A 20,622-nucleotide genomic window follows, 5' to 3' on the forward strand; every position below is an offset into this window, starting at 1 on the left:
TGCCACCTAGCCTTAACTGTGCCTATCAGTGCCGCCTTAACTGTGCCTATCAGTGCTGCCTTAAATGTGCCTATCCCTGCCCATCAGTGCAGCCTATCAGTGCCCACCAGTGCTGCCTCATCAGCGCATATCAATGAAGGAGAAAAATTACCTGTTTGTAAAATTTTATAACAAACTATGAAACATGACTTTTTTTTTTCTAAATTTTCCATCTTTTTTTGTTTGTTTAGCAAAAAAAAAACCCAGCTGTGATTAAATACCACCAAAAGAAAGCTCTATTTGTGGAAAAAAATTATAAAAATGTCATTTGGGTACAGCGTTGTATGAATTCTGTCAAATGGGAGCGGCCACACATAGATTTATATATGGTTGGTCCCTGCAGAACTGGCCAAATTTTGAGCCATCTATGGCCAGCTTTACACTTAGGCAGTACAAAGATAGGTACAGGAGTTCAAAAAGAATGCTTTTTATGAGAAAAGAAAAGGACTGCCAAATACATGTGAATAGGTAGATGTTATAATAACATAAGATGATTAACCTCCCTGGCGGTTTTCCCGAGTGTGGCTCGGGGTTAAAATTCAGGACCATTAGCGGTAACCCCGAGCCACACTCGGGATTACATCTCAGGATCCTGGTGTGGCTTTACTTACCTTGTCCCCGGGATCCTGCGATGTCCCCCACTGTGTCTGCGGGCTCCGTCCTCTTCCGAAGCCTCTCCGTGCCAGGCTCCGTTCCCTGCGAGCAGCGCGACGCACGGGGGCGGAGCCTGGCGGCAAATTCAAAAAAGTGTAAAATCATAACACATACAGTACTGTAATCTTACAGATTACAATACTGTATGAAATCATTTCACATCCCTTTTGTCCCCAGTGCTTTGTCCTATGCCCTGCATGCAGTTTTATGTTATATATACTGTTCTTTCTGCCTGGAAACTGGAGATTGTCCATAGCAACCAAAAAGTGTCCCTTTACATCAAAAGTGGCTTTAGACCAGCTAGAAAACAGCGATAGTAAATTAGAACACTTGCAGAATTGAGCGATAGTGAATCGTGGGGAAATTTATTTTATTATTAATTTTTTTTTTTTTAATTATTTATTTTTATTTATTATATTATAATTTATGTTTTTGTGTTTCAAACTTTATCATACCCGGGATATCTACTAGACTCTTGTTTGGACAGATTTAAGTGTGTTATTGTTAAGAATTACAGACCTACAATATAAAACGCCAAATTTCCATGCAAAATAATTGTTCCGCTTTCAGCACCTAAAATCCGAAATAATCATACCGCCAGGGAGGTTAAGGCAAGACAATAATAGTTAGGGAAAAAACAAAATTCTGGCTGATCAAAAAAAAACGAAAACATGTAATCTGTGGCCATCTTTAAGGGAAATTCTGGGATTGATCGAACTAATCTTAAAACTGCTCCCTCCCCCTTCTGACAACTATACTAACTAACCCTGAGTAAGAAGGATGCATATACTTACCTGTTTTCAGGCCGTTCCAGTCCAGCCATGTGATCTACCCTGTGTTAGCATCATCGGCTACAGAGGAGAGCAGAGAGAGCTCCAACAATGGCTGAAATGTCTGAGCAGTGACATCACCCATAGGCTTAGGGCCTTTCACACTGATGCGCTTTTGTGCAGCTTAATGGTCCTTTCACTCTTATGCACTTTGAAGTGTACCTTTTGACTTACAATGGAAGGTGCCTTTTGCGTGCTCCTTTGAAAAACTGCACCAATGATGTAGCATGCAGGACTTTTCAAAGCGCAGTGCACTTGCAGTGTGAACAGTTATATAGGATTTAAAGCGGTAGTAAAGTCGGCTTTGTGATTTTCACCTACCTATAATAAGGCTTACCTGTAGGTAAAATGAATATCTCCTAAACGTGCACCATTTAGGAGATATTCACCCTGGATGGAGCCGGTGATGTCACCGGCGCATGTGCTCTGAAGGTCCAGCATTGCTGGACCTTCAAAGCACCTTCAGAGACCTTCAAAACACTGTGCCATAACCGAACACAGAGGAAGACCGGGTGAAGATAGAAGCCCTCGCAGCAGTGACAGCATGCTGCTGGAGGGCTTCGTTTTAAGGTAAGTATTTCATAATGTGCTAGTATGAGATGCATACTAGCACATTATGCTATTATTTTGCAGGGGAATGTTTTGTTTTTTTTAATTGCAGCGGTTTACTACCAGTTTAATGGGAAATAGTTTTCATGTGCTTTTGTCGCTTTTGTCCCTCCTCTCCCTTAAAGCAGTTGCTAACTGACAGAGGGGAGCCAATCATGTGACCAAAGTGGCTTGAAAATAAGTAAGTATATGCATCTTTCTTTCACAGAGTAGTGAGTATAAGTGTTAGAAGGGGGGTCGGGGTAATTTTAAGATTAGTTAGATCGGTCCTGGAATTCCACCTTAATTTTGATATCATTCTTATTCAGTTTTCTTTCAGCACAACTTTAGTCTATGGATGACCCCAAGTTCAAGAACATGCTCTCATTGGCACCCCCCAGTTGCCCTTGCCCTTATCTGAGAAGTCCTCCCAGATTATACTGGCAAACTCTTTGAGACAGCCAATACCTGAATTTTTCCCACTCAGGGTCACAGGTATCCTCAGTGGAGAGATTAACCATTATTTGGACCCCATTTTACTCATATCAGCTTGAGTTTTTGATATACTTTTCTCCCTGCACAAGGCTTGTGAGCTATCATGTTTCTTGCCCTGTGAGCTGTGAAGCCTTTCAGCAGTCACCTCCTCAAAAAACAAAAAAAAAACACAAAAACATAACCTTTTATATCAGTCAACTCCATTCACCAGTTTAGTACTGGTAAGAGTCACTCTGCTCCTGTTTTTTTGTCAGATTCTCCCTTTAAGCATCTTTTCCCATCCACATTCAGTCTGTAGGCACCCTGGCACTTGCCTACCTCGCGTTCAAAACACCCTAAGCTATATAGCTGCTCTACATAATCACAGAGATCCACCAGCATCTCTAATTTATAGATATTCACCAGTGAAACACATTCCAACCTTTGGGTTGGTGCTTCTTCTTTGGGGAGACATGCATATCTCTCCCCTGATACTTTACAATCTAATATACTGTAAGGAATAGTTATCAACTACTCTTATGAAAGGAAAGCTCATCCCAGAAATTGTTTCCATTTCTCACCACGCAACTTCCTTGGCTTGAAATTGCTAAACACCTAGCCCTGGGTTCTATGCAGGTTTTGATTGGGCCTGGTGTATCTTTTATTACCACCTCAGCTTTTGCACTTCTTATACATACTCTTTTGCAAAGCTGCTTCTCCTTGTCGACTGTTGTTACCTTTTTGTAACCCTCTGGGGCATCATTAGGTACTCTTACCTAAGCAGAGCAGTACCTCAGTTCCTGGGCATCTGTCTAGTATAAGATTTCTTCATTAAAATGGGGCCTTATTTCCCTTGTGGGCCCCTAGCAGCGGTAGTGCAGTTCATTTGCTTCCCTGAGGCTCTTCTTATTCATCCTATGATTGGCATCATGAATGATCTTCTATGGCTTCTTGCCATGTTTTCCTTGGGAACTGATTGCTTTTCAGTTCCTTCACAGGGTAGTCCCTCTATGGGACTCCTCCTTTCTCCTCCACTGGGCTGGGTAGTTGACTTGTCTTGCTAGGGCTTGTGCCATCTGGGAATGAATCCTTCCTTCCCTACCTGGGCCCATTCTGATCCTTTTCAGCATTTAGTAACTGTTTGTTTTTTTTTTGTTTTTTTTTTTTATAGTTGTGGGGCCACCCCTTAATTCTCTGTTCGCTTTTTCAAAATGTTATTTTGCCAGGGGGTTGGTTGAACCTCTGCTGATGCGTGCTTTGGCTGCAAAGTGCTTCTATTATCAACCGTTGACCCTTCTTGGTTCCTGTGGGCTTGTTGCAGGTATTTTGGCTTTAGTTACCCACCCCTTGTTTTATTGTTTGGGGATATACCATGAACTAAGAATGAAGTACCTGTGTCCTGTACTTTATATTTTAAATAATAAGAATGATTTGCCTGTAAATTCTATATCCTGGAGTACAGTACAGGATGCAGGTCCCTCCCCTCTTTTCTCTGTGATTTCTTACTGACAAAACTGTAGCCTCACTGAGTTGGAGGGGTTATATGGTTATGGGAGTGCTCCTTGCAAAGCTTTGCCAGTGTTCGATCACTTGAAGGTAGCAGCATTTAACCCATAATCTAAGAATAACGTTCCAGTGTCCTGTACTGTACATCAAGATATATGGAATTCACAGGTAAGTAAAAAAATTCCTATTTTTTGGGACAGAACCTGATGGATCTGTGTCATTTGTCAAGCATACTAACTATTTATATATATGCACATTAAACTCCCTGGTGGTATTCCCAACTGTGGCTTGGTGTCATGAAGATCCTGCCAGTAATCAGCGATCCAGACGCAGGGGGACACGGCCGCGGGTTCCACTGCGCATGCGCGCGCGTTCACGGGTGCTGTCACGCACGGGCACGCGCGCACGCACTCCCACTAGTGCCAGGCGGGCTATTTAAACCGGCCTGTCACACTCTATCCCCGCTGTCTGCTCTACAGCGTTCCATGTGCCTTAACCTGATCTGACCTGTGTACTCTGCTATCTGACCCGGCTTTCTGTTAGACCATCCTGCTATCCGCCTGCACCAGACCCTCTTGGCTTGCCTGACCATCCCTCTGTGTTGTCCCTGGTACCTTTGCTGATCGACCGATACCGACCTCCGGCTCGTTTGACCATCCCTCAGTCTGATACCTGTATCCAGCCTACTACCTGCTGCCTTGTTCCTGGTTCCAGTCCAGCATTCCAGTCTACTACCTGCTGCCTTGTTCCTGGTTCCAGTCCAGCATTCCAGTCTACTACCTGCTGCCTTGTTCTTGGTTCCAGTCCAGCATTCCAGTCTACTACCTGCTGCCTTGTTCCTGGTTCCAGTCCAGCATTCCAGTCTACTACCTGCTGCTTTGTTCCTGCTTCCAGTCCAGCATTCCAGGCTACTACCTGCTGCTTTGTTCCTGCTTCCAGTCCAGCGTTCCAGGCTACTACCTGCTGCTTATTCCTGGTTCCAGTCCAGCGTTCCAGGCTACTACCTGCTGCTTTGTTCCTGGTTCCAGTCTTGCTTACTTACCTGCTTTCTTACCTGCTGTGGCTCTGGGTCCTCTCTGCATTCCAGCTTCCTCTTCAGCTTCTGGATCCAGAGGGTGCCACCACTCCTGAACTTCCGGTGACTGTTGATCCTGCCAGGCACCCATACCACTCCTCACTCCTGGCCTTCTGTCTCCATTCCAGAGGAACAGGAGTGGGAGCTGTAGGGGAGGTCCTTCTCTGCACTTCGGCTCAAAACCTACCAGGTACGTGACACTCGGGGTTAAATTTCAGTACCATTAGCAGTAACCCCGAGCCACACTTGGGATTGCATCTCAGGATCCTGGTGTAGTGTACAAACCTTCTCCCCAGGATCCTGCCATGTTCCCCCTGCTGTGTCTGCACGCTGTGTCCTCCGCCCGATGCTTCTGTGTGCCGAGCTCCGTTCCCTGCAAGTGTCGTGACGCACAGGGGTGGAGCCTGGCGGCAAATTCAAAAAGTTCAAAGTTCGTAACACATACAGTACACTGTAATCTTACAGATTACGTTACTGTATGAAATAATTTCACATCCCTTTAGTTTCTAGTGCTTTGTCCAGTGCCCTGCATGCTATACTGTTCTTTCTGCCTGGAAACTTTAGATTGTCCATGGCAACCAAAAAGTGTCCCTTTACGTCAAAAGTGGTTTGAGACCAGTTAGAAAACAGCGATAATAAATTAGAACACTTGCAGAATTGAGCGATAGTGAATCGTGGGGACATTAATTTTATTATTATTATGATTGTAGCAGTGGCAAGCCTCCATCCCTGATATGTATTAAACAACAGAAAGAAGAAAGAAATAGGACTTTGTGTGAGGCAGGTCACTGAATGGATACCTTATTCAAATCATTTATACAATGATTTATTAAATAACAAATCACATTATAGAGTAAAACATAATAAGCATTACAGTTACATAAAAACACTCATCCATTCATAAAAATTCAATGAACAAAATCGATTGCTCATGGTGAGCCAAATTTGTGTAGGCATCAGTTCGATGTAACTCGACGCTCGTTTCATGGCTCATGCCAATCATCAGGAGTAAAATGCTCGGAAATGAAACCAATAATATCTATAAATATAGGATATCTTTTAAACGGAGAACAATCTCTCAAAATAAAGGTGTGTAACTTACAATACGGCCCAATTGTGGCACCCAACCTTAGGTTCAAGGGAAGACAGGGGACAAGGATGATCATCTCCCCTGGGGCTGGGGTGAGGAGTCCCATCCAAACCAGAGACAGCAACCAGGTGAAGACCAGGCGACCATGTCACGACCATGTGAATCTAGTGTATGCTGAACAGTCCACACTGCTCTGCAAGAGTGTGAAGATGACACCATGTGAAATAAATCTATTAATTAATGAGATAAGCCTATACCTGTAAAGCGAGTGAAGTGATGAATGGGGATGATTGCTGTGGTGGTATGAAGTGTATAGGTTAAAAAAACTACAACCAGAGAAAGTGTGTGTAAGTGTACCCACAAAAGATGAAACCAAGAACAAAACCACCAAGTAATGGTGGACTGTGTATTGTAGAACTAAAATAAACCCAAAGAAATGTAGTGAATATGAGTCAACCTCAATTACCTTGTGTGTGGTTCTGTGACCATAGGCATGCCTGGAATCCTACTTGTGTGAATGGTCCATGTGAAATGGTCAGCCGGCTAGCCTGAGCAGCTTTTATCCCCGGTAAAGGGCGGGTCCCCACCAACACCATGAGCCCCAATTGGATGGAAAGAGGGAATCTGCTCAATGCTCAGGCAAGTTAATGTATTGAGCAGTTATAGATGGTTTAGGATAACGTTTTGATTTTTCCTTCTCTGAAAAGTTGGTTTCATTCTTGATATAAATAAAACACATTTATTTAATCTTACAGGAGTTCCCCTTATTGATGGAGGAACAGTCAGACTGCCACAGTTAATTGGCCTTTCAAGAGCTCTGGATATGATTCTTACAGGACGGCAAGTGAAGGCCCAGGAAGCATATGAGTTTGGTCTAGCAAATCGTGTGGTTCCTGATGGACAAGGTTGGTGCTGAACTTAGATTGTAGTTGGACTCTTTAGGAGGAAATTTACTAAAACTGAAGCAGACCAAATTTTGAGAAGCTATGCATAGTAATAAATCAGCTTCTAATGTCAGCTTGTTCAGTTAAACTTTGAAAAGTAAAGCTAGAAGCTGATTGGCTGCCATGCACAGCTGCTCTGGCTGCACCAGTCTTAGTAAATTCCCTGTCTGTTTTTGTTTGCAAGATACCATGGTGTTTATTCATAGTAACATTGGGCAAATATAAAATAGAGTCAAGTTTGTGGAGTTAACACCATAACAACCAGATTCTTGCTTTGGGAGCCCATTTACATAAGCCTGTTCCACTGTGGTACATTAAACATACCAGTGTTGTACGGTAACATGTTTAGTCTTAGGGTAGCCCATTCTATTAAATGGTTTGCCAAGCACCCCATACTGAACCAAAAACTGTGCAGGTAACATTTTCAGCAGTGCAAAACACAAATCCATTGGCAAGGTGCGTTGGGTGTCACTCAGAATGAATGGCACCGCATTGTACCAACCCATGTAACATGCGCTACCTCAGGGCAATAATGTGAATGTACGCTAAATCTTTTAATTCAAGTTAGAAATCTAGATCGGCTTGTGTCAATTCTTGCACAGGTTGTATTACCTTAGATAAAACATATTGACATATGACACACAGTTACATTCAGAATCAGGTATTACTGTATATCTCAGCAGTCAGAACTGGGCTCTGACCCCAGTTTTTCTGTCTACATTGGGACTAATAAAAATTGGAGAATTGAAAATCTTCATATTTAAAATTGGCAAAATGTCAAATTGGCATCAACTACTTTTTTCTTTCTGATAGTATTTATAATTAGAATCACAGGGATTAGGAATGGACTTAAACAGAATAAACTTGACTTTGATTTATTGGCTCAATGTAGTACTTAAGTGTGGATTGGGTTGGTTAGGGCTATCTTACCGGGCAATTATGACAATCAGTAACTAATCTAATGCAGAGGTTTTTAATGTATTAGAAGAGCTTTGTGCATCTGGGTTGATTCTTCACACTTTACATTGAGATTGTGGATATAGAGCTACCAGATAAAGAAAACTTCAGGGAGATTCCCATGGACATCAAGCTGATGCTCTTTAGGATTTCTAGAGGACCTGGTCCTGATATGCTCACAAAGTGCAGTTCAGCTGACACCCGGAAGCCAAGCAGACCTTATAGGAACCTGCAATGGCCTTCCCCTGTAGACATGTCTTATGAAACTGTAAACATTTTAGCATGTCAAAACATCCATATTTTTTGCACATTTTTTCTTACCTTCTCCTAAGTCAGAAAGGGGGGAAGGGCCTAGTAAACAATATGTAGGTGAGTGTGAATGTGAAAGAGAATGTTTATGTAAGTGGATGTGTGTGTGAGTGAACATGTTTGGCTTTTTTCGGCACAGGATTTAAAGTGATACTAAAGTAAAAATAAAAAAATAAGAAACATGTCATACTTACCTGCTCTGTGCAATGGTTTTGCACAGAGCAGCCCTGATCCTCCTCTTTTTTGGGTCCTCTGCTGGTGCTCTTGGCTCCTGCCCCCCGCTGAGTGCCCCACAGTGAGCTCCTTGCTCTATGGGGACACTCATGCTTGCTAGCTCCTGAGCCCCACTCTTTGTGTCTATTGACTCACAGAACGGGGCTCAGCCCCAACCCTGCGTATATTTCCAAAGAAGGCTACATTAGGACCCCTTTGCAAGATTGTAAAACTGATGGATGATTTGTAGGCAGTGGATAGTTATGACTCATTGCATTGCATTAAAAAAAAAAAAAAAAAAAACGGACTACATAATAAAAACGGTCAATAGTGAGATAAGCTTGTGTATGCATTGGCTCTGGCATTATGTTTAATAAATGGCAATATTTTTTTCATACAAGTATATTGTGATTTGATGGGAAAGTAGCATTTAGTTAGTATTAAATGGAAAGCTATGGCAAAAAAATGAATTTAAAAGTCACAAATATGCTTCATATATATATATATGTGGCCCTTTGTCATGTACCAGCTTAGCTGTGCTTAAAGTGGTGTTCCGGCCAAAATTATACTTTTTGAATAAAAATACCCTTATAATACACAAGCTTAATGTATTCTAGTAAAGTTAGTCTGTAAACTAAGGTCTGTTTTGTTAGTTTATAGCAGTAGTTTGTTATTTTATAAACTTATAGCAGGCCGTGGCCATCTTAAGTCTGGGCATCTGAAGCCAGACTGTATTTCTTCCTGGATCTCATCCTTGCAGATCTCGCACATGCTCAGTGCAGCACAAGCAGTGTAATAGGTTTCAGGTCAGGTTTCCATAGCAACGGCAGTGTCAGAGGAAGTTTCCGCCCCTTCCCAGAAGGCATTGCAAACAGGAAATGATGCGATGGGCCGCGGCCAGGGTGGAGGAAGTGAAAAATGAATACAGCAGATATACAGTAAGTGCTGAGAAAAAAAATGTTAAAATATCCAATTCGTTTACAGTGCACAGCTTAGTGAGGGATGCTGAAGAGTTGTAAAAGTGGGTTGAACTCCACTTTAAGTTGTGCAAGAGTCATATAGCTCCTCAATTTGTAATAGTAAATATATTATGGCTCACAGAACACATTCAGAATGTACTAAAATGCAAACAGGATGATTACTTTAATTTTTGTGCGCATTTCTTTAGGGGCTCTCATCATTCGTACTTTTGTCTAAGTTTATACAAGAGAAGCTACCATTCTGCAAACAGCTGTCCTAAGTTACACTAAGCCTCCCATTAATATTTTGTCAGTGCCAAGCTGGGTCATTACTCTGACTCATCACTGCCACAAAAGAATTCAAATACTGTGAAGCTTATATTAAAGGATTTATTTTTCCTCTTACACAGAACACACTTCTGTAATATTTTCCAAAATAGTCTTTTACATTTTAAGTGTAAAACTAATATATACATTTTTTTTTAACAATATTAATAAAGTAATATTCTACATGAAAGGTCTTTCATTCAATAGACCGTTTGCTCCTCCTACCCTGCCATGTTTACTAGTGAAAAGTACTCTGCCAACTGACAACAGTATAAATTGATGGTCATAAGGTGAATTATGGGATGTGACCATTCACTACCACTGGCATGTTGCCAAGATAGATGCTTGCTTCTCTACCCGGGAGCCAGAGACGAACATTACTCATAGAAGCTGCTACCAGGAAGAAATTATTTTAGTAAAATGCATCACACCAATTTACTCACTTTCAAAACATATTCATATTTTTTCATTATTAAAAAAAGTCCCTGGAATATTTGATTTGAGTTAGACATGACGTGACTGTTTATATATATATTCATGTTAGAGTAGAGGTAACCTGTGCAACCAAAAAAGTAGACAACACAAAACTTTTTATATATTCTTTACGAGTTTCAAGAGTTTCAAGGTGTCTATGAAATTACATAGGATAAGCGAATAAACCAGACACTCTTTTAGCCCGAGCACTTAAAAAACAAAATCGCCCCTTTAAACCGATTTGACTGAAATTATCTCATGTTACATTTACTAGTAATCCATTAAAGATCCTCCACACCTTTCAAAAACACCTTACCTCCTTATATAAAAAGGAAGGATCTTTAGATCAAACTTTAGAAGAATAATTTTTTTCACAAATCAAACTTCCTATATTACTGCTATCGAAATTAAATGAACTCTCTTAACCCCTTGCCGCTGAGCGTACGCATATGCGGCCTCGGCTTTAGGGGGTTATACCGGGATGATGCCCGCAGCTGCGGGCATCATCCCAGTACCATTTTTTAGAGCGGGCGATCGGCTATCTAGGGATGACAACCGATGCGGCTAAAAGCCGCTCAGTTGTTATCCCGGAGGAGCGGGAGGGGACATCCCCCCCTCCCACCGCCTTCCGTCGCTCTTACTGGGCCTCCTGTCTCACTGGGAGACCCGATCCTCGATCCGCCACTTCTGGCAGCTAGAGACAGATTGGCACGAAGCCGGAAACGGCTTTGTTCCAGTCTTCTCTCTGTAAACACAGAAGTGACATCACAACGTCACTTACTGTTTACTTGGCTGCCAATGGTGCCGGTTTTTAAAAAATATACAGTATTCAGAATCGCCGTTTCCGGCGATCTGAATACTTTGAAGTGCAAAGGAGGGATTTACAGACGCAATGTTAACAGACACATTTAATTGTCTCCTTAACGATCAATCCTTTCGCCCCAAAACATTAACGGCTATAATTTCAATGATTCCCAAACCTCAGTCAGAAGATACATGTTGTTCTAACTATAGACCAATATCATTACTCAACCTTGACATTACGTTACTAGCAAAAGTCTTAGCGACCCGCTTAAATAGCATAATAGGTTCTTTAATAAATGAAGACCATGTCAGCTTTATCCCACAGTGTCAAGCGGCAGATAATGTATGCAGGACTACTTTACTAATTCAAGCAGCTAAATCACGACAAATACCCATCTGTCTCTTATCTTTAGATCAAAAAAGCATTTGATACAGTTTTGTGCAATTACCTACATTTTGTCCTGCAGTGTTGGGGATTTGGTACTCATTTTCTTAGCTGGATCTCCTCATTATACAAAAATCCCAAAGCTTATGTTAAATATGCTGGACATAAATCAAACCTATTTGACATCTGTAGGGGTACGCTTCAGGGATGTCCACTTTCCCCACTTCTATTTGCTCTACTTATTGAACCCCTTGCTCAATCAATCCGTACTGATCCCTCTATTAAAGGTCTAGATTTAGCTGATCACCAACATAAACTTTGCCAATTTGCTGATGATATCTTAATCTTTATGTCATCCCCTCATTTTTCTGCTCCTAATCTTATAAGTAAACTTGATCACTTTGCCCACGTATCTGGTCTAATTATTAACTCTCAAAAATCTATAGCCTTAAATATATCTTCTGGAAACATGTATTTCTTATGATTTCAACACTGTTTGAAATCCCTATCAATCCTGATCCCACAATAGCAATTTTAAACTTAAAACCGGCCACTCTCTCTTACCGCCAATTCAAACTCTTATTACAAATCACTACAGCTGCTAAACAAACAATTACCAAAGCTTGGAAATCCCCATTCTTAACCTCCCTGACGGTTACCCAGAGTATGGCTCGGGGTTAAATTTCAGTCCCATTAGCAGTAACCCCGAGCCACACTCGGGATTACATTGCGGGATCCTGGTGCGGCTTTACTTACCTTGTCCCCAGGATCCTGCGATGTCCCCCGCAGTGTCTGTGGGCTCTGTCTCCTCCGAAGCCTCTCTGTGCCAGGCTCCATTCCCTGCGAGCGGAGCGACGCACGGGGGCGGAGCCTGGCGGCAAATTCAAAAAATGTAAAAATCATAACACATACAGTACTGTAATCTTACAGATTACAGTACTGTATGAAATTATTTCACATCCCTTTTGTCCCCAGTGCTTTGGCCTATGCCCTGCATGCAGTTTTATGTTATATATACTGTTCTTTCTGCCTGGAAACTGGAGATTGTCCATAGCAACCAAAAAGTGTCCCTTTACATCAAAAGTGGCTTTAGACCAGCTAGAAAACAGCGATAGTAAATTAGAACACTTGCAGAATTGAGCGATAGTGAATCGTGGGGTAATTTATTTTATTATTATTATATTATTATTTTTTTAAATTATTGATATTTATTTATTATATTATAATTTATGTTTTTTGTGTTTCAAACTTCATCATACCCGGGATATCTACTAGATTCTTGTTTGGACATATTTAAGTGTGTTATTGTTAAGAATTACAGGCCTACAATATAAAACGCCAAATTTCTATGCAAAATAATTCTACCGCTTTCAGCACCTAAAATCCAAAATAATCATACCGCCAGGGAGGTTAATAATTGCTGAAACTAAAAATAGAGTCAATCAAGCATAGATCCATGCCAAAACAGAGGCTATAACTCAAGATACAATATCCAACTTTGAGAATATATGGAATCCCTGGGTGACTCACTTTTTTCCTTCCAATTTTGATGCTTTCCTACTAAGACCTTGTAATCTCGATTTATACTTCCATTCCCTGCATTCATGGTGTGTGTTTATTACCATGTACTACCCTGCGGACCCCTACTGCCTCTCATTTCTTTCTTCCCTATCTATTTTTTCTCCTACCTAAGATTACTTTTTCTTTTATCTTTTTTTCTCTCTTCTACTTTTTTCCCCTATTCTCTATCTCCTCTTTCAATTTACTCTTTATATAGTTCTGGTAGCAGAACTTTTATTTCCTTGGTTATCATTATACCAATTGTATAAAGTTTCAATATGTAGTATAAGATTTTAGATTCTATAATAAATTTTCTTTTTTTTTATTTAAAAACTATACTCTTGATAATATTTAAGACCTTTTTTTTTTTTTTTTTATCTGAGGTCACCTTATATTAACCTGGTCTAAGTTGGTTTTATCCCCTTATACAATGATCCATGCTAAAGTTGTTTTAGTTAAACTACTTTTAGTTTATGTTGGAACTACAACTCAATATTATTACCATATATGTGATCTTTTCTTTTGCTGCCACCGTGTACTTATGTATACTAATTGTTAAAATTCAATAAACAAATTTGACAAGAGAATAAGGTAGGATACATTGGGGTTGATTTACTAAAACTGGAGAGTGCAAAATCTGGCGCAGCTGTGCATGGTTCCAATCAACTTCAGCAAAAAAAAAAAAAATGGAAGCTGGTTGGTTTCTATGCAGAGCTGCACCAGATTTTGCACTCTCCAGTTTTAGCAAATCAACCCCATTGTCTAACCTCCTTAACTGTAATGCTTTCTCTCTTGTCAATGCATGTGTCAAAGAAACTCCAAAATTGAATTTTATGCAGCTCGCGGTAAACAATATTGCTCTTATTATTTCTATAATGCATGTTTCTGTAGTTTTTTTTCCAATACAAAAAGCAGTGCAAATTTCTTTAGTGGGGTTTGAATTTGGAATTCGAACTTCAAAACATAAAAATCCACCATGAACCAAAAGGAATTTGAACAAATCTCTAGTTTACTAAGTGAAGTTAGTATGCTTTAGGGTCTATATGGTAGTTTATAACAATGCAAGTCACTACGGATACTGTGTGTTTTGTTATTGGGTACAGAAAGGTTTAGGTTGCATGGTGAAACTGTGCATGAGATCTCTATATCTCCTAATATTAAAACGTGTACTCTAGTGCTCCTTTTGTTTACCAGTTTGTTTATATTCTAGTGAACTGGTAATTTCCTATATCATTCATTCAGTTTGTTTATATTCTAGTGGGTATATTTATCAATGGTTATTTTACCCAACAGCCACCTGAAATTGGCCCAAAATGTTTTGGTGAATATTCACTCTCCACATTTACTTCCACCTGTGACAACATGGGACCTCAACCTGGTTCTGTCAATTCTTCCAAAAATGCCTTTAGAACCCATCCGAGAAATTCCTCTATCTATTCTCACACACAAAGTAGTTTTCTATGTTAAAAAAAGAAAAGAAAAAACTGCTGCGCCAACGCAATCATGTCAAGCAGCCAACAGTAACAATTAGACAAATTGTGTATAAGGATAAGAAAATAAAAAGTGTAGCTCTATATTTAAGTAAAGAACGCTTACATATATAAAAATAACCAAAAAAGTGAACATCAGTGTAATTCACCCATATGTAAACTTGGAATTTAACCAATACTATAAATCAAGCATAGAGGAAAAAGGCCTTATAACAGCACCTGTGAAAATAAAAATAAAAAATACAATCTAAGAATAATATTTCTTTTAAACGTGTGGTTGTGTTAAAACTGTCCCATAGAACCATAAACACCAATATTAACGTGTACAAATGACCCATAAAAATAAATGGGATTCAGAGTAAGTCTCTGGGGTTTGAACAGTTCATCCAAGCGTGGAGATGGTCACAGGGCTTATATGCAGATCACACACCAATATATATTCACATCCAGAGTAATTCTTCTTATATTCAATAAGAGGGGGAGTAAATAAAATGCCCTTACCAGAAATGGTGGACTCACTGGCCATTGGCGGTGAGTCATATAGGCTTTCACCGTTTGTACGGTAGGGTTAAAGCTGTCTCCGGTCTGTGGTGGGAGCCTATGGAAGGCTTCACGACTTACAATCTTCAATGATGGAATCAGGTCCACTCAGATGAGAGAGCATGTTAGATTGTCCAATAGGATCCTCTTCCGGTAATCGCTCACTTGGATGCATTTACTGCCTAAGTGTGCGACGCTCTGAATGGCTGCTTGTTGTGGTTCCAAGAGGGATCGCGCTCGAGAGGAGACACCTATGGGAATCTATACTGTAGGTCCCGGCAGCAGTTGGCACAAATATAGAGGGAGTGAGGCAGCACGTACAACGACAGTTTCAGAAGCAATTTTCTTGTCTAAATGCTTTAGTTTTCTATGTTGTCATCACCACTGCAAGGTAAGCTTCTGGTTTCTGGTTAGCAGCACCTTTTTTGTTGTCACTCCCGAATAAGAGAACCGTAAGGCGCTTTCTCCCTTTCACTTTAATCAGTACATTGTGCGTCGCGACACTCTCAGGAAACGGAGCCTGGCACACAGGGGCATCAGGCGGAGGACACAGCCCGCAGACAGGGGGGGACATCGCAGGATCCTGGGGACAAGGTAAGTAACCTGGACCAGGATCTTGAGATGCAATCCCGAGTGTGGCTCGGGGTCACCACTAACGGTACTGAAATTTAACCCCGAGCCACACTCGGGAATACCGCCAGGAAGATTAATATTTCTTTCTATTTGTGCCGTATCTGCTCTCTGGCAACAGTATATGTTCTATCTTCTCTTCTCTATGATTGTTCTCCTAGCAGTCCTGAGTATATATACCTAGACATTTGCTTTATGGAATAATTGGAGTTTTTAATCACTTATACTAGGGTTATTCACTGATATATTGTGAGGTCAGACGTAGTTTGTATTAAATTATTGGCTTTGTGCTGGTAACTAATTTAGGCTGTTGCCCAGTGCCCCAGATTTGGCAAAAACAAACTGCCTCCTGCTACACTCAAATACTTCAAATATTGATTCATCAGTACAGTGCACCTGCTGCCATTTTTCTGCACCACAGTTCCTACGTTTATGTGCATAGTTGAGTCTCTAAGTCTTGTTTCCACATCAGAGATATGGCTTTTTGTTCGCAATTCTTCCATTAAGACCAATCTTGGCTAGACTTCCCTGGACAGTAGATGGGTGTACCTGGGTCCTGCTGATATCCACCAGTTCTGTGCTGATGGCACTGCTGGACATGTTCCAGTGTCGAAGGGAAGGAAGCATGATGTGTCTTTCATCTGCTGCATTAGGTTTTTTGGTTGACTGCTGCGTCTACGGTCCTCAACATTGCCTGTTTCTTTGTGTTTCTAAAAGAGCTTAAACAGCAGATCTTGAAACCCCAGTCTGCTTTGAAATCTTTGCCTGGGAAAGACCCGCTGATGCAGTATAACTACCTTGTGTCTTGTTGCTGTGTTCAGTCTTGACATGTTATATGACCTGTGACATTAAACTGTTTTCGACAACCTCACCTTAGTAGCAGAGTTCCTTAGTAGCTGTTCCTCACCCAGTTTTAAACCACCTACACAGCTGTTTCTGTTTCAGTTACTGACTGTGTTTCAACCTACATATGAACTGATGCTGTTCTGGTCCTGTCCAGTGGTTCACCAATTTTGGGAAAGAGTGGGCTCCTTCATTTCCACTGTGTTGGGACCTGCCAATGTGTTACATCCTATAAAACTGCCTTAAGGGCATCTTTGGAGAATTGTCTGTCTCTGCATCTGCAAAACGATTACTGCATATATTGTATTATTGTGCTAAAAAGTGCTTTTACTGACTTAGAAAGGGACGCCCCCACCCACTCTGTCCCTATAGCTCAAACTGGTTAATGATTCCCTTCCATTATATAGGCTTACTTTTGAATTACAGAAAAAAATGAAAATGTTTAAAGTGATTGTAAAGGCTTGTTTTTTTTTTTTAAATAACAAACATATCATACTTACCTCCACTGTGCAGCTCTTTTTGCACAGAGTGGCCCCGAACATCCTGTTCTGGGGTCCCTCGGTGGCTCTCGCGGCTCCTCCCTGCATCAGATAACCCCCTAGGAGACGTGCTCTCCCAGGGAGGTTACCTTGCGGGCGCGCTCCTGAGTCCAGCATTTGCGTCCATAGACACGACTGCTGGACTCGGCCCCGCCCCCGGCGCCCACGTCATTGGATTTGATTGACAGCAGCGGCAACCAATGGCTGCGCTGCTATCAATCGATCCAATCAAGAGCCAAGAACCCTGGGCAGAGGAAGAGCATGTCCCCGGCGTGTGAAATTCCAGGGCTCAGGTAAGTAAAATGGGGGGCTGGAGGGGCCGGTTACTGACAGGTGTTTTTTCACCTTAATGCATATGATGCATTAAGGTGAAAAAACACGAGGGTTTACAACCCCTTTAATAAACTGTGGAGTAGGTGGTTGTCTAGTCCTCATACCTTGGCCTCCTTGGAGTTTTGCAGAGTACTGTATATCTATGTTGCAGCTATTCAAACTGAAGATGTTTTGAATGGTAAGCTACCCTAAGCATATAGAGAGTGACTTGATAGTCCCATGCAAATGCTGGGCCACTGGTTGAGAACCAATACTCGTCTGTATCATTATTTATATGCTTTGCAAAATCAGTTTTTCATCATAAGTGTTGGATATTTAGTTAATCAATTTTTTTTTTTTTTTTTAAATCATACCCACACAGCCAAACTGAGCAATGTTTCAGAAGTAAATGCCAAGACATTTTCTGCCTAATGTTTGTGCTTACAAGCACACAGTTTGTACACAAGCAGAGCCTAGGGAGGTGATCATGTATGAAGTATACAATATTACAACAGAACCTTACTCAAACCTCCTGAAAACACCATCATTTCATCCAAAAGGTGACTAATGTCTCTCTAGTCTCACTACAGCTGCCTTGCACCGAGTATGTTGTTGCCCTTATTCAGATTGAAATATGACTGTTTTAGTTGGCAGGTAATAAGCTATCTTTAAAACTAATGCTAATAAAATCAAGTGGCGTTTGCTGAATATACCGAAAAGCAAAGTAGAATGACACTTGGCATGTTTTTCCTGGCAGGTCATACTTACTAAAGGATGTTCGGGTGGAGACGGACATAATGAAGTGTAAACTAGAGACATAAGTTTCAGCAGGAAAAAACATGATTTGTATTAAAGGGAAACCAATTAACTTGATCTAGAATTTTATGATCGTGTTGGGCAAAAAACTAAAAGGAGATTTGTGTCTATACATTACAGCACTTTGCATGCTATTGTTTGCCTTAATAATTAATTCCACACGTTTCAGATAAAAAAAGAAATCTGTGTATCAATTAGGAGTAAATGTTCCAGTGTTTGCGGGCTGTTTGTCGAACGCACCATAAAGTCTGAAATTTGTGAACCATGAAGAAATCAACCAATGCCAAAACATTTTTAAAATACTTTACAGCAGGGTGAGGATCCTTCTTTTTATGTGACTTTGAGGGTAAAAAAAACACTAGATAAAGAAAAAAATTCTCCTGCGCAGCCAGAAATGACTACTAATCAAATGACAATCCGAGCTGCTGCAAACACACCAATGTGTTCTCACATTAAGCAAACGTAACCAAAAAGTGGTGCTGCGCTGCTGCAACAACTACGTAAAGTGATAAGATAGTAATATAGGTAGAAACCAAATCAGTCATCAGATGTTAATAATATATGTTAATAATTTACATATAAATTAGGAAATAGATTAACCTCTTCCCGTCGGCGCTTTAGCCGAAAGACCGCTGCAGTGGGAACCTACTTTGCCAGGAGGGCATCCATAGACGTCCTCCCGTGCTCGAGCGGCCTGCACGCCCCTTGCAGGGCACGCTGCACGCTCTGTAATCAGCGAGTCTATGAGACTCGGCTAATCATAGATTGGAGTAAGGGGTCGATCCCGACCCCCTACCATGTGATCAGCTGTCAGCCAATCATGCTAGTAGCGTGAAGAGAAAAAAAAAGACAATCACCGGTGGCTATGGGAGGGACATCAGTCCCGATCGTGGAGAGCCTCTGCAGAGGTTTCTGTGCCCACCTGTGCCACCTAATAGTGCACAACTATGCCGCCTACCAGTGCCCACCATCGCCGCCTACCAGTGCCCACCATCGTCAGCTATCAGTGCCTACAGTGCCACCTATAAATGTCACCAATCAATGCCTCATCACCTGTGCTGCCTATCAATACCACCTACCAGTGCCCATCAGTGCCCCCTACCAGTGTCCATCAGTGCCACCCATCAGGGCCCATCAGTGCCATCTTATCAGTGCCTTTCAGTATCCCCTTATCTGTGCCTATCAGTGTCGCCTTATCTGTGCCTATCAGTGCAGCCCATCAGTGCAGCCTCATCAGCGAATATCAATGAAGAGAAAAATTACCTGTTTGCAAAATTTTATAATAAGCTATGAAACGTTTTTTTTTTTTCAAAAATTTCTGTCTTTTTTTTGTTTGTTTAGCAAAAAAATAAAAACCTGGAGGTAATTAAATACCACCAAAAGAAAGCTCCATTTGTGTGAAAAAAATTATAAAAATTTAATTTGAGTACAGTGTAGCATGACTGCGCAGTTGTCATTCAAAGAGTGACAGCACTGTAAGCTAAAAATTGGTCTGGGCAGGAGGAGGTTTAAGTGCCCAGTAAGCAAGCGGTTAAGGACATCTCATAATAATAAACTAAACAATAAAAAAGTGTTTGACAAAAAAAATTATTTCCAAGTAAACACCCCCCCAGCCCATCAAACCCACATATTGTGGAATAAATACTGAAAATGTGATACATATAACATCAAATATAAAATAAATAGATGGGTTTTATTCATATAGTGCAAAAATTCACAATATATAGAAGATAAAGCAAATAACAAAAAGGTAAATACCCCACGGGGTACTAACCAAAAAATTGTCCAATACCCCAAAAAACACAGACAAAAGAACAGAACATTGTTAAAGTGATGAAATAGAGTCCAATTAAGTGTGCAAACTTCAAAGAGATGCAGAAGTCCCGCTTCACCAATCCTTAAGGCGAGGGGTTCACATTATCTTCGATTGCGGCAGGGGTCTGGTGCGTCACCGTTCACCGTTTCAGGTCCAATTTCAGCCCAAATCTTTGGCTGAATTCGGGCTTGAAACGGACCAAAAGACGCACAGGGCTCCTGTGCAAATTCGCACCGCGGCCGCAGCAAAGATATGTGAACCGGCTCCATAGAAAGCCGGTCAAAATCTCCAGGTGTTGCGAATTGGATGCAGGGAATAGTGTGAACCCAGCCTTATAGTCCTTAAATGGATACACCAGTGAATCTTGACATAAATATATCACCATGTTCCACTACCATCAGGTGTGCATGCTCACCTTGTCAACTGGCCCATAAGTTATACAGGTCAA

The 20,622-nt window shown here is 41.1% G+C and overlaps 1 protein-coding gene across 4 annotated transcripts in view; it reads left to right on the forward strand.

Annotated features, from left to right (window-relative positions):
* LOC141144914 (enoyl-CoA hydratase EchA19-like) overlaps nucleotides 1-20,622 on the forward strand; it is a 143,025-nt gene that overhangs the window by 116,378 nt on the left and 6,025 nt on the right. For all 4 annotated transcript variants that reach the window (XM_073631022.1, XM_073631021.1, XM_073631023.1 and 1 more), the window contains one exon: nucleotides 7,012-7,161. In XM_073631022.1, coding sequence (XP_073487123.1) covers nucleotides 7,012-7,161 — 150 coding nt within the window. The remainder of the gene's footprint in view (nucleotides 1-7,011; nucleotides 7,162-20,622) is intronic.

The sequence above is a fragment of the Aquarana catesbeiana genome, linkage group LG05 (assembly GCF_042186555.1).
Source record: "Aquarana catesbeiana isolate 2022-GZ linkage group LG05, ASM4218655v1, whole genome shotgun sequence".
In the NCBI taxonomy this organism is placed as follows: domain Eukaryota; kingdom Metazoa; phylum Chordata; class Amphibia; order Anura; family Ranidae; genus Aquarana; species Aquarana catesbeiana.